This window comes from Coregonus clupeaformis, chromosome 20 (genome assembly GCF_020615455.1).
Source record: "Coregonus clupeaformis isolate EN_2021a chromosome 20, ASM2061545v1, whole genome shotgun sequence".
NCBI lineage: Eukaryota > Metazoa > Chordata > Actinopteri > Salmoniformes > Salmonidae > Coregonus > Coregonus clupeaformis.
Genome location: NC_059211.1, coordinates 38,669,624 through 38,683,585, shown reverse-complemented (window position 1 = coordinate 38,683,585; position 13,962 = coordinate 38,669,624). Strand labels below are relative to the sequence as shown.

At 40.8% G+C, this 13,962-nt stretch overlaps 1 protein-coding gene across 1 annotated transcript; it reads left to right on the top strand.

Moving 5' to 3' along the window:
- Positions 1-2,503: 2,503 nt before the first annotated feature.
- Positions 2,504-10,432, top strand: LOC121532683 (histamine H3 receptor). Its single transcript, XM_041838465.1, has 3 exons — positions 2,504-2,734; positions 3,214-3,380; positions 9,296-10,432. Exons 1-3 carry the CDS (start codon positions 2,581-2,583, stop codon positions 10,151-10,153), a joined length of 1,179 nt encoding a protein of 392 aa, XP_041694399.1. The 5' UTR covers positions 2,504-2,580; the 3' UTR covers positions 10,154-10,432.
- Positions 10,433-13,962: the final 3,530 nt, after the last annotated feature.

Sequence of the window (13,962 nt, the reverse complement as noted above, 5' to 3'; positions counted from 1 at the left end):
GCCACTCTTCCGTAAAGCCCAGCTCTGTGGAGTGTACGGCTTAAAGTGGTCCTATGGACAGATACTCCAATCTCCGCTGTGGAGCTTTGCAGCTCCTTCAGGGTTATCTTTGGCCTCTTTGTTGCCTCTCTGATTAATGCCCTCCTTGCCTGGTCCGTGAGTTTTGGTGGGCAGCCCTCTCTTGGCAGGTTTGTTGTGGTGCCATATTCTTTCCATTTTTTAATAATGGATATAATGGTGCTCCGTGGGATGTTCAAAGTTTCGGATATTGTTTTATAATCCAACCCTGATCTGTACTTCTCCACAACTTTGTCCCTGACCTGTTTAATAGCTCATTGGTCTTCATGGTGCTGCTTGCTTGGTGGTGCCCCTTGCTTAGTGGTGTTGCAGACTCTGGGGCCTTTCAGAACAGGTGTTAATATACTGAGATCATGTGACAGATCATGTGACACTTAGATTGCACACAGGTGGACTTTATTTAACTAATTATGTGACTTCTGAAGGTAATTGGTTGCACCAGATCTTATTTAGGGGCTTCATAGCAAAGGGGGTGAATATAAATGCACGCACCACTTTTCCGTTATTATTTTTTTTGCATTTTTTGAAACAAGTTATTTTTTGCATTTCACTTCACCAATTTGGACTATTTTGTGTATGTCCATTACATGAAATCCAAATAAAAACCCATTTAAATTACAGGTTGTAATGCAACAAAATAGGAAAAACGCCAAGGGGGATGAATACTTTTGCAAGGCACTGTATACAGGGGGTACCGGTACAGAGTACAACATTGCTGGATATTGGCGGGAACTGGAACACGCTGTCGTACACGTCGATCCAGAGCATCCCAAACATGCTCAATGGGTGACATGTCTGTTGAGTATGAAAGTCATGGAAGAACTGGGACATTGTCAGCTTCCAGGAATTGTGTACAGATCCTTGCGACATGGGGCCGTGCATTATCATGCTGAAACATGAGGTGATTGCAGCGGATGAATGGCACGACAATGGGCCTCAGGATCTCATCAAGGTATCTCTGTGCATTTAAATTGCCATCGATAAAATGCAATTGTATTCGTTGTCCGTAGCTTATGCCTTGCCATACCATAACCCCAACGCCAACATGGGGAATTCTGTTCACAACGCTGACATCAGTAAACCTGTGGTTGTGAGGCCGGTTGGACATACTGCCAAATTCTCCAAAACAACATTGGAGGCGGCTTATGGTAGAGAAATGAACATTAAATTATATGGCAACAGCTCTGGTGGACATTCCTGCAGTCAGCATGCCAATTGCATGCTCCCTCAAAACTGCAGACATCTGCAGCATTGTATTGTGTGACAAAAATACTCATTTTAAAGTGGCCTTTTATTGTCCCCAGCACAAGGTGAACCTGTGTAATGATCATGCTGTTTAATCAGCTTCTTGATATGCCACACCTGTCAGGTGGATGGATTATCTTAGCAAAGGAGAAATTCTCACTAACAGGGATATAAAAAAAATTGTGCACAAAATTTGAGAAAAATAAACTTTTTGTGCATATGGAAATTTCTGGGATCTTTTATTTCAGCTCATGAAACATGGGACCAAAATGTTGTGTTTATAATTTTGTTCACTATATTATATATACACTATATATTTCCTTCATATCTTTTTTTTTTACTTCTTTTTTTTTCGCTGCCTCTTGGGCCCCACACGGGCTTGGGCCCAGGGGCTTCATCCACCAGGAAAACAGCTGCATTTCATTGCAGTATTTATGCACTAGCATTTCAACATAACTGTGGTCGAGCAAAATTGCAGAATGGTTTTGGCTACAGTTGAATTGACTCACCTTACAGAGTTATTAGCATGGGATGCTTCCAGAACCATGTGTCAAATGCACCTGTTTTTTGTGTGTTTTATTTTAGGATAATAACATACACAAAAATAAATCTACATGAAACCACCTTATTTTACACTCTCACTTCATGTCAGATTTGTTTTAAATCTGTCGATGTGCCCTTGAGCAAGGCACTTAACCCTACTTGCTCCTGTAAATCGCTCTGGATAAGAGCGTCTGCTAAATGACTAAAATGTAAATGTAATGCTCTTCGGTGACCATTTTTGCTTCCCTAAGGGTCGCGTGTAGTAAATGCGCTACAAAAAAAATCGTAGAAATACCGGTGAGCGCTGGAGGTGGATGTATTTTCCATACTACCATCGACACACCCTTCTCCATTGCACACTGACTTCAAAGCGCTCGCGTTGCTCACTAAAAAGTAGGGTAGCACATAAACCCGAACCTATGCTCCCGTAAACCGCTCGGTCATCTTTGAGGACAGGATAAATTGCTTTCATTCAGAAGGAAGCTTTCACTTTTGTATTCGTTTTTCTGCCTCTCTTAACAAATACCGTAAAGTTCGGAGGATATCTATGGAAATCACATTGATTCATAGTTTCATAACTAAGTCAAGTGTAATGGTTTTATTATAAGATTAACTATGGGAGCTAATATCCCGGAATCTAATACAAGCACCAACTTCACTCCCGGCGGCGACTCGGCGACAGTCCACGAAGCTGGAGCGGCTCACCCGGGCTATATGATGGTAATTCTGGCCGTGCTAATGATCATTCTGGTAGTCGTGGTTGTGGCTGGCAACGCACTTGTTATCCTGGCTTTCATTGTTGACAAGAGCTTACGAAATCAAAGCAACTACTTCTTCCTCAACCTTGCTATATCCGATTTTCTTGTTGGTGAGTAGTTTTATTTATCTATCTTATCTATCCTGTCTGTCTGTCTGCTATCTAATCTATCCTATCTGTCTGTCTGTCTGTCTGTCTGTCTGTCTGTCTAGTAGGGCTCTGTGGTGGGATAATGCCAATTGTTTGATCATTAATCTATATAAGACACTGTTAAGTGACATCATAATGGATAATAATTGTGTAAAGTAAAGACATATATATTTTTTTCAATTAACTTTGAAAGAATCTTAGCAAAACGTTTTCCACAAGGACATTTATAACTGATTTATACAGCTCTTAAATAATTGATGGTTCATGAATGCAAATTAAAACCCAACACACTGTTGGTAATTCTTTTTTACACACAATGCTGCCACATGCCAGCAGGCTTGTTTAGAAATTAATTTGCTGTGAAAATTCATTCTGGCATTGATTATGGAGCTATGGAAGCATTGTTTGGGGTTCAGTCTATACACAGTGTGTCCTTGCAGGTGCATTCTGCATCCCTGTGTACATCCCCTACAACCTGACAGGCCGCTGGGTGCTGGGCAGAGGTCTCTGTAAGCTGTGGCTCCTTATGGACTACTTGCTCTGCACTGCCTCTGTCTTCAACATAGTCCTCATCAGCTATGACCGCTTCCTCTCCGTCACCAGAGCAGTGAGTATAGAGAGCTACTGTGCCACATGCAGGCATACATGCACCACGTGCACACATGCACCCACATACACGCAAGAATGCAAGCACGGTAACATGCAAATGTCAAATGCTGTTTCAAATGCAGCTACTGCATGTTTTATTGTTCATACTGCCATCCTGCCCTCATTCAACTGCTTCACTAGGCCCATTACCAATACAGAGATACTGCAGAATGGTTTGACAGCCACTGCCAGTAGGACTTAAAGGTTGACTCAGCGATATGACGTAGATGCAGAAAGTAAACAGCATGGGTCAATTTCCGCAACAACTAAGAGCGTTGAAGCGCGAGGCTCAACTTCTCCGCTGAAGCAAAACCGTGCACATGTGAAGATACTGTGTGAGAGCGAAGTCTTCCATTTCTCTCATCTCAATATCTGCAGTGATGCTCGTGACAACGTAATTTCGCTGAGTCTACCTTTAATAAGTGTCTTGTTGGGATGCACAGTGTTGGGGTGGCAGTGACTCTGAATGAGCTCTGTTGGAAGTCCAGACTGAGTGGGTTGGTCCTTGTGGACCAGCGTGCTACTCTTTGATCTCCAGTCTGCTTTTGGGATGCTAGATAAAGTAACCCTGGATATTCTGGTCTGAATACTAAACTGGACATTGCTTTATCTATCGTATTCAGGTCTCCCTTCTAAAAGACCTCAACTTCCTGGATAAATAAAGGTAAAAAATATTATACCCCCTATGTTTTTGGGGGGGTCAGTGAAGCTAAAACTTTTAGTTTGTCTCTATACTCAAGCATTTTGGATTTGAGATTAAATGTTTTATATGAGGTGACAGTACAGAATATCACCTTTTATTTGAGGGTATTTTCATACACATCTGTTTTACAGTTTAGAAATGAATGCACTTGTATCTAGTCCCCCTATTTGAAGGTGTCATAAGTATTTGGACAAATTCACTTATAGTGTATTACATTTTGTCAAAAGTTGACTATTTGGTCCCATATTCCTAGCACACAATGACTATATCAAGCTTGTGACTCTACAAATTTGTTGGATGTATTTGCAGTTTGTTTTGGTTGTGTTTCAGATTATGTTGTGCCCAATATAAATTAATGGTAAATATTGTATTGTGTCATTTTGGAGTCACTTTTATTGTATACAATATGTTTCTGCCTAAATTAATGTGGATGCTACCATAATTATGGATAATCATGAATTAATTGTGAATAATGATGATTGAAAAAGTTACAGATGCACAAAGATCATGCCCCCAAAACATGCTAACCTCTCACCATTACCAATAACAGGGGAGACTAGCATTTTTGCGGGGGGTATGATATTTATACCTCTGTAACTTTCTCACTCATCATTATTCATGATCCGTAATCATGGTAGCATCCATAGCCACGGGATGTAGGGGTGCTGAGGGTGCTGCCACACCGCCTGAAAAATCAGAATAAACTAATAATAATACAGTTTTAAAAATCACAAAAGTAATGCACTGGGCCTTTACTAGTATTAGTGAACCGATATAGACGTCTGTAGCGTGGGCAAACACATTTTTTCAGCATCTCCACTTTGGCAAAAAAGGTAGTTGTATAATTAAGCAATAAAGCCCGAGGGGTTGTGGTATATGGCCAATAGAACCACGGCTAAGGGCTGTTCTTAGGCAAGACGCAACGTGGTATATAGGCCATATGCCACAAACCCCCGAGGTGCCTTATTACTATTATAAACTGCTTACCAACGTAATTAGAAGGGTAAAAATACATGTTTTGTCATACTCGTGGTATACCACGACTTTCAGCCAATCAGCATTCAGGGCTCGAACCACCCAGTTTATAATTAAGAACATTATCTTGCAGGATTCAGTAGTTGGAATTGTAAGAGTTGTTGCCCTGTCTGTCCCTTTCTCTGTGATTGTCATTCTAATGGAATCCAGAAAGAACAAAACCCTGTCCTCAAACATTTACATCAAAAGGTGCAAAGCTTTGGGCAAAGACAAAAAACATCTGCATCAAATTAAATATTTTTCTTCATTACATTTTACATTTGCATTTTAGTCATTTAGCAGATGATCTTATCCAGAGTGACTTACAGTTAGTGAGTGCATACATTTTTTCATCAAATAACATAGAAAACAACCACTTTTTGTGCAGTATTAATTTACCATCCTTACAAAACACTTAATGTAAATGAATATTATTGTATTGTACATAGGCTGGTCATATAGGTTTGTACCTGTAGACTTTCCATCACCATGAAGAAAAGCAATGCACACTACAGTAATTGAGTACATTCAGACATCAAGTGGTTTGTGATGATGTGATGTGATGATGTGGCTCAGTTGGTAGAGCATGGCACTTGCAATGCTAGGGTTGTGGGTTCGATTCCCATGGGGGAACAGTACAAAAAAGTATGAAAATGTATGCACTCATTACTGTAAGTTGCTCTGGATAAGAGTGACTACTGAAATGGAAAAGGAATGAATAGACCATTTCAGTTTTCACAGACATAAGTTGCATTTCAAAGTATTTCAAGAAACTTCCGTTCAAAAGTTTGGGGTCACTTAGAAATGTCCTTGTTTTCGAAAGAAAATGGTTTTTTTTGTCTATTAAAATAACATCAAATTGATCAGAAATACAGTGTAGACATTGTTAGTGTTGTAAATGGCTATTGTAGCTGGAAACGGCTGATTTTTAATGGAATATCTACATAGGCCCATTATCAGCAACCATCAGTCCTGTGTTCCAATGGCACGTTGTGTTTGCTAATGCAAGGTTATCATTTTAAAAGGCTAATTGATCATTAGAAAACACTTTTGCAATTATGTTAGCACAGCTGAAAACTGTTGTGCTGATTAAAGAAGCAATAAAACTGGCCTTGTTGAGACTAGTTGAGTATCTGGAGCATCAGCAATGGTGAGTTCGATTACAGGCTCAAAATGGCCAGAAACAAATAACTTTCTTCTGAAACTCGTCAGTCTATTCTTGTTCTGAGAAATGAAGGCTATTCTATGCGAGAAATTGCCAAGAAACTGAAGATCTCGTACAACGCTGTGTACTACTCCATTCATAGAACAGCGCAAACTGGCTCTAACCAGAATAGAAAGAGAAGTGGGAGGCCCCAGTGCACAACTGAGGAAGAGGACAAATACATTAGAGTGTCTAGTTTGAGAAACAGGCGCCTCACAGGTCCTCAACTGGCAGCTTCATTAAATAGTACCCGCAAAACACCAGTCTCAACGTCAACAGTGAAGAGGCGACTCCGGGATGCTGACCATCTAGTCAGAGTTGCAAAGAAAAAGCCATATCTCAGACTGCCCATCTTAATCTTTTATTTTTATTGGCCAGTCTGAGATATGGCTTTTTCTTTGCAGTTTGCGCTGTTCTGTGAAAGGAGTAGTACACAGCGTTGTACGAGGTCTTCAGTTTCTTGGCAATTTCTCGCATGGAATGGCCTTCATTTCTCAGAACAAGAATAGACTGACGAGTTTCAGAAGAAAGTTCTTTGTTTCTGGCCATTTTGAGCCTGTAATCGAACCCACAATTGCTGATGCTCCAGATATTCAACTAGTCTCAAGAAGGCCAGTTTTATTGCTTCTTTAATCAGCACAACAGTTTTCAGCTGTGCTAACATAATTGCAAAAGTGTTTTCTAATTATCAATTAGCCTTTTAAAATGATAAACTTGGATTAGCAAACACAACATGCCATTGGAACACAGGACTGATGGTTGCTGATAATGGGCCTTTGTACGCATATGTAGATATTCCATAAAAAATCAGCCGTTTCCAGCTACAATAGCCATTTACAACATTAACAATGTCTACACTGTATTTCTGATCAATTTGATGTTATTTTAATGGACAATTTTTTTTGCTTTTCTTTCGAAAACAAGGACATTTCTAAGTGACCCCAAACTTTTCAACGGTAGTGTATATCAAGTAAGTATTTTTATATTCCACAAGTATTATCAGATTAACTGTTTAGTACAGATAATTATCAGACTCAAGTTACAAATGCTGGTAAACACACTAATACTGTACATTTTGTTAAAATATTTTAACAAAAGTTGTGCACTTGGCCTTTACTAGTCCTGTTTTTTTTTTCTGCAATATTGTTCATGACAGAGTTATGAAATACAAATATTGATATTTCTTACACGGCACCAGCAAGACTGGCACCTTATTGTGACCCTAGAAGGGTTTTGTCACTTTGTAACTGCTGTAGTTAATTTCCTTGTGGAATTTAATATGAATTATTAGCATTTACGCACTCGCCCACCCAGACAGAATATACTGATTAATGAACCCATGGGTTCATGCAACAGGCAGTCATTACAAAAAGTTTACCAAAGGACATGGAAACAACAACATTACTTTTAATGCAAGTCTGAGGAGAAACTTTGATGAAGCATGCTCAGGGAGGCAAGTCAACCAGTTATGTCCTAATGTAAATGCTGCTGTGTACTTTCACAAGTCAAACAAAGCACATTTTAATCGATGCTCTTTGTAGTTTTACATTTACATTTTATGTCATTTAGCAGACGCTTTTATCCAGAGAAATTTACAGGAGCAATTAGGGTAAAGTGCCTTGCTCAAAGGCACATCAACAGATTATTTACCTAGTCGGCTCAGGGATTCGAACCAGCGACCTTTCGGTTACTGGCCCAACACTGTTAACGGCTACGTCACTTGAACTTGTTTGACTTTGTTTGATTTGAAGACTAATGCAAAATAGTCAGATTTTTCTGTGGAATATTGATAGTACATCAAACATTCTTAGAATGTGTCTCTTCAATGTATTTTCTGTTTCGGTCATTTGTCTATCAGCACAGTGGCTTCCTGAGAGAGGAATGAAATGCAGATAGCATTAAAGCTATTTTTATGCAATATGTTGACGTAGATATTCAAAGTCTCTACATGTATAGTAGAGAACATGCAGAACATCTCAGTGACTGGTAGGTATCAGTAGGTTCTCGATTTTGGGTCCGTAAAGGGTCACTATACTTTATCTGGAGCCGCATAAGTGAATGTGTCACACAATATTTTATCATTAAAAAATATAGTGTTTTTTACATTCAAACATTCAACAAAGTTTAAAAGGTTACTTTGCAGTGGTTGCAAAGTTTTCTAGCGGAATATCTTTCTGGTTCCCTGATTAACAATGAATACATATTAATACATAATAAAGCAAGTACAGTACAGTGCTGCATGTAGTGTTTGGTAATGAGTTACAATGATGGAAAATAACCCCTGTCTGTAGAGTGCATGTTTGATCTTGTTAGTGCTCACAGTCTCCATGATTGACAGCAAAGTCAATATAATATCTGTATACCTAGACACAGCCATGATAAACAACAAAGTCAAGTTGTTCAGTTTGATGACATTGATGTTGATGACATCATCTCAGCAATTGTTGTTCATTTGATAGCCAGGAAAAAGACTGCGACAGACTGAGAGGTAGGTGGGGAATTGGGGACAGAGAAAGGGAGGTGAAGATAAACAAAGCAAACAGAGAGATACGGTGAAATGGAAATGGAAGGAGAAAATCTAATTCCTGGGTGAAGAGTGGTGATGATGAGAGGGAGAGAGCAGACAGACAGATGTGCCTCCTCCACACTCTCCTGTATTATTATTCAGTATCAGCCTAAAGCTCGCCTGCTCCTCTGGCTCCTCTGGCTTCACTGACACCATGGAGGAGGGGCTCTTGAACCCTATCACCCAAGGAAATAATACCTCCCCCATAGGTCCAAATAATGCCTTAATGTAATGGATCCAATACACCTCTACAAATTGAGAGATATGGAATTGATAATGCAGATTATTAAGTCTGTATTATCATATTTTTTTTATGGTGATATTATGATTAAATGTTATTGTGAGGTATTGTTTGCTATTTTTCTCACTTCACTTCTCTACTTCCAGGTGAAATATAGAGCTCAGCAGAGCATGACCCACCATGCTGTGGTGAAGATGGTGGCTGTGTGGGTGTTGGCCTTCCTTCTCTATGGCCCTGCCATCATCTTCTGGGAGCTGGTCGTGGGTAAAAGCATTGTCCCTGCCGACGAGTGTTTCGCTGAGTTCTACTGCACCTGGTACTTCCTACTCAGTGCGTCTACGTTTGAGTTCTTCACCCCCTTTATCTCTGTGGCCTTCTTCAACCTGTGCATCTACCTGAACATCCAGCGGAGGAACAAGAGCAGGGCTATCCATAAAGAGGACACCAAGGCATGCAGGGACAGGGGCAGTATCAAGGACGGGGGTGCTACCTTGTCTGTGTTTTTTGTCAAGACTCGCAAGGTATCATCGAGCGAGCCAGCCACTGTTTCAGAGGTGATAGAGGAGGACGAGGAGCTGTCGCCGTCCTCCTGTGGGGAGCCCATCAGCGGTCACACCTTCATTCAGAGAAAGAAGGGCCCTTCCTGCAGGAAAACTTCCAGGCTCCTCCAATTCCAGGCCCCCACTGGGCCATCCAGCAGGAGCTCAGAGGGCTCCCGCCTCTCCCGCGACAAGAAGATTGCCAAGTCGCTGGCCATTATAGTGTGCATTTTCGGGATCTGCTGGGCACCTTACACCCTACTGATGATAATACGAGCGGCCTGTAGCGGGCGATGTGTGGAGCACTACTGGTACGAGATTACTTTTTGGCTCTTGTGGCTAAACTCTGGTATTAACCCTTTCCTTTACCCTCTCTGCCACAGCAGCTTCCGAAGGGCTTTTGCTAAGATACTGTGCCCCAAGCGGCAGTCTGTCCAACCTCGCATAGAGACCCAGTCTTGCTAGTGATGCAACGTATGGCTGGCTGGGAGTCACTGGAGTGAGAAGACTACTGCAAATGGATGTGGATTTTTTCTCAGACATTGTGGAATGTTGTGTACATAGCTCAGCCATGAATAGGAGTGACAACCCCTTTTTTTAGATACTCACTTTGGTCTTTGTTTTTCAAACATTATAGAACAATTTTGATTACTGATATCCCTATGTTTTGTTTTAGATACATCAAATCCTTCTATCTATGTGCCAAGGTTGAAACTTGCACTTAGAGGGTAAAACCAAGTGTTTGTATTTACAGTGAGGGAAAAAAGTATTTGATCCCCTGCTGATTTTCTACATTTGCCCACTGACAAAGACATGATCAGTCTATAATTTTAATGGTAGGTTTGTTTGAACAGTGAGAGACAGAATAACAATAAAATAATCCAGAAAAACGCATGTCAAAAATGTTATTAATTGATTTGCATTTTAATGAGGGAAATAAGTATTTGACCCCTCTGCAAAACATGACTTAGTACTTGGTGGCAAAACCCTTGTTGGCAATCACAGAGGTCAGATGTTTCTTGTAGTTGGCCACCAGGTTTGCACACATCTTAGGAGGGATTTTGTTCCATTCCTCTTTGCAGATCTTCTCCAAGTCATTAAGGTTTGGAGGCTGACGTTTTGCAACTCGAACCTTCAGCTCCCTTCACAGATTTTCTATGGGATTAAGGTCTGGAGACTGGCTAGGCCACTCCAGGACCTTAATGTGCTTCTTCTTGAGCCACTCCTTTGTTGCCTTGGCCGTGTGTTTTGGGTCATTGTCATGCTGGAATACCCATCCACGACCCATTTTCAATGCCCTGGCTGAGGGAAGGAGGTTCTCACCCTAGATTTGACGGTACATGGCCTCGTCCCTTTGATGCAGTGAAGTTGTCCTGTCCCCTTAGCAGAAAAACACCCCCAAAGCATAATTTTTCCACCTCCATGTTTGACGGTGGGGATGGTGTTCTTGGGGTCATAGGCAGCATTCCTCCTCCTCCAAACACGGCGAGTTGAGTTGATGCCAAAGAGCTCGATTTTGGTCTCATCTGACCACAACACTTTCACCCAGTTCTCCTCTGAATCATTCAGATGTTCATTGGCAAACTTCAGACGGCCCTGTATATGTGCTTTCTTGAGCAGGGGGACCTTGCGGGCGCTGCAGGATTTCAGTCCTTCACGGCGTAGTGTGTTACCAATTGTTTTCTTGGTGACTATGTTCCCAGCTGCCTTGAGATCATTGACAAGATCCTCCCGTGTAGTTCTGGGCTGATTCCTCACCGTTCTCATGATCATTGAAACTCCACGAGGTGAGATCTTGCATGGATCCCCAGGCCGAGGGATATTGACAGTTATTTTGTGTTTCTTCCATTCGCGAATAATCGCACCAACTGTTGTCACCTTCTCACCAAGCTGCTTGGCGATGGTCTTGTAGCCCATTCCAGCCTTGTGTAGGTCTACAATCTTGTCCCTGACATCGTTGGAGAGCTCTTTGGTCTTGGCCATGGTGGAAAGTTTGGAATCTGATTGATTGATTGCTTCTTGGACAGGTGTCTTTTATACAGGTAACAAACTGAGATTAGGAGCACTCCCTTTAAGAGTGTGCTCCTAATCTCAGCTCGTTACCTGTATAAAAGACACCTGGGAGCCAGAAATCTTTCTGATTGAGAGGGGGTCAAATACTTATTTCCCTCATTAAAATGCTAAACAATTTATAACATTTTTGACATGCGTTTTTCTTGATTTTTTTGTTGTTATTCTGTCTCTCACTGTTCAAATAAACCTACCATTAAAATTATAGACTGATCATTTCTTTGTCAGTGGGCAAACGTACAAAATCAGCAGGGGATCAAATACTTTTTTCCCTCACTGTACATATCAGAAGGGAATCTACATATACTGTAATATTAAAATACTACTTGTTGTAGATATATTTGTTGTGTTGTTGCTACTACATTCTGGTATGAATAGCAGAGGTGCAGATGCTCCTAGGACTGGGAGGCAATCTCCAATCTTATCAGTACTTCATGTCTCTGCCAATTATAGAGCTGAATGGTACTGGTATACTTGTAAATGTGCTATTTAGAAAAAGATTTTCACTGTTATTTTCAGTGAAATGTGAAAGAATAGTTCAGTGTAATACCAAATCAAGTGTTACTTGGTGTGATTTCCATGTGTTTACCCCTACGTCTACAACACTTTGTTTCGAACTTGGCTATGAGACATATGAGGTAATATACAGATATAGGATCTTAATTTGAGCCAGTTTGCTATAGCAGGAAAATAATCCTGCAGCAACAGGACATGTGAATTATTATGTAAATTATAAATAATGGACATTTTTGTAGGGGTCTTGAATTTCAAAGTGGAAATTACAAACTTCAGAAGCCTTTTAAAACCTCAAATACACTACAAGTACTTCACTGATATGATGGATCATCTGCGATATATTGCCTGTGTCAGTGTCAGTTTATAGTACAATGCATAGGCACTGTGCATCGCCCATACTCAAAACAGATCATTGTAGCAGATTGTTTATGATAGGTCGTAGGTCAATGTACTGTCTTAGGATCTATAAAAAATATTTGGCAGAGGCTACGAATACGGAGTTTTCGCCCCCCGCCCTCTTCCCGCTCCTCTGGAAACATATTTCTCTAACCAAAGGATCCAAATCACGTTCTGTGCATGTGTTATTTTACACACACACACGTTTCTCTCTTTAGTCTATGCTTTACTCACCCTTTTCTGAACCCTCAACCAATTTGCCTCATATTAATGAACTGCTGAAAAAAAAAAATATGAAGGCTACAACCTTCTGTCTGTTGTTATGGATATTGACGTGCTTAGCACAAGCAAGACGCAGTCTACACATTGCATTGGGGCAAAACTATCAGGGTTTTGTGTGATGACAATCTTAATAGTTATGCTACCATATAGCCAGAGTTACTGCAAAAAGAACTCTGCCTCCCAATAGCCAATGTTAGCACATAAAATCGCTATTGACTGCCTGTCTGTGTCTTGCTTGTTTGATATGCTGCATACATATAGCTTGCTAAAATACAGTGGCTTGCGAAAGTATTCACCCCCCTTGGCATTTTTCCTATTTTGTTGCCTTACAACCTGGAATTAAAATTGATTTTTTGGGGGGTTTGTATCATTTGATTTACACAACATGCCTACCACTTTGAAGATGCAAAATATTTTTTATTGTGATACAAACAAGAGGTAAGACAAAAAAATTGAAAACTTGAGCGTGCATAACTATTCACCCCCCCCCCCACTGGGATTTTTGCCCATTCTTCAAGGCAAAGCTGCTCCAGCTCCTTCAAGTTGGATGGGTTCCGCTGGTGTACAGCAATCTTTAAGTCATACCACAGATTCTCAATTGGATTGAGGTCTGGCCTTTAACTTTCCAAGACATTTAAATGTTTCCCATTAAACCACTTGATGGTTGCTTTAGCAGTATGCTACCTCCGTCCCAGTCTCATATATCTGGAAGACTGAAACAGGTTTCCCTCAAGAATGTCCCTGTATTTAGCGCCATCCATCATTCCTTCAGTTCTGACCAGTTTCCTAGTCCCTGCCGATGAAAAACATCCCTACAGCATGATGCTGCCACCACCATGCTTCCCTGTGGGGATGGTGTTCTCGGGGTGATGAGAGGTGTTGGGTTTGCACCAGACATAGCGTTTTCCTTGATGGCCAAAAAGCTCAATTTTAGTCTCATCTGAGCAGAGTACCTTCTTCCATATGTTTGGGGAGTCTCCCACATGCCTTGTGGCTTATTTTTTTCTTGA

Excerpts from the sequence above, each read along its gene's own strand:
- LOC121532683 (XM_041838465.1), top strand. The coding sequence starts at position 2,581 with ATGATGGTAATTCTGGCCGTGCTAATGATCATTCTGGTAGTCGTGGTT. Across the intron at positions 2,735-3,213 it reads TATATCCGATTTTCTTGTTG|GTGCATTCTGCATCCCTGTG; the intron begins GTGAGTAGTTTT and ends GTGTCCTTGCAG. Across the intron at positions 3,381-9,295 it reads TCCTCTCCGTCACCAGAGCA|GTGAAATATAGAGCTCAGCA; the intron begins GTGAGTATAGAG and ends CTCTACTTCCAG.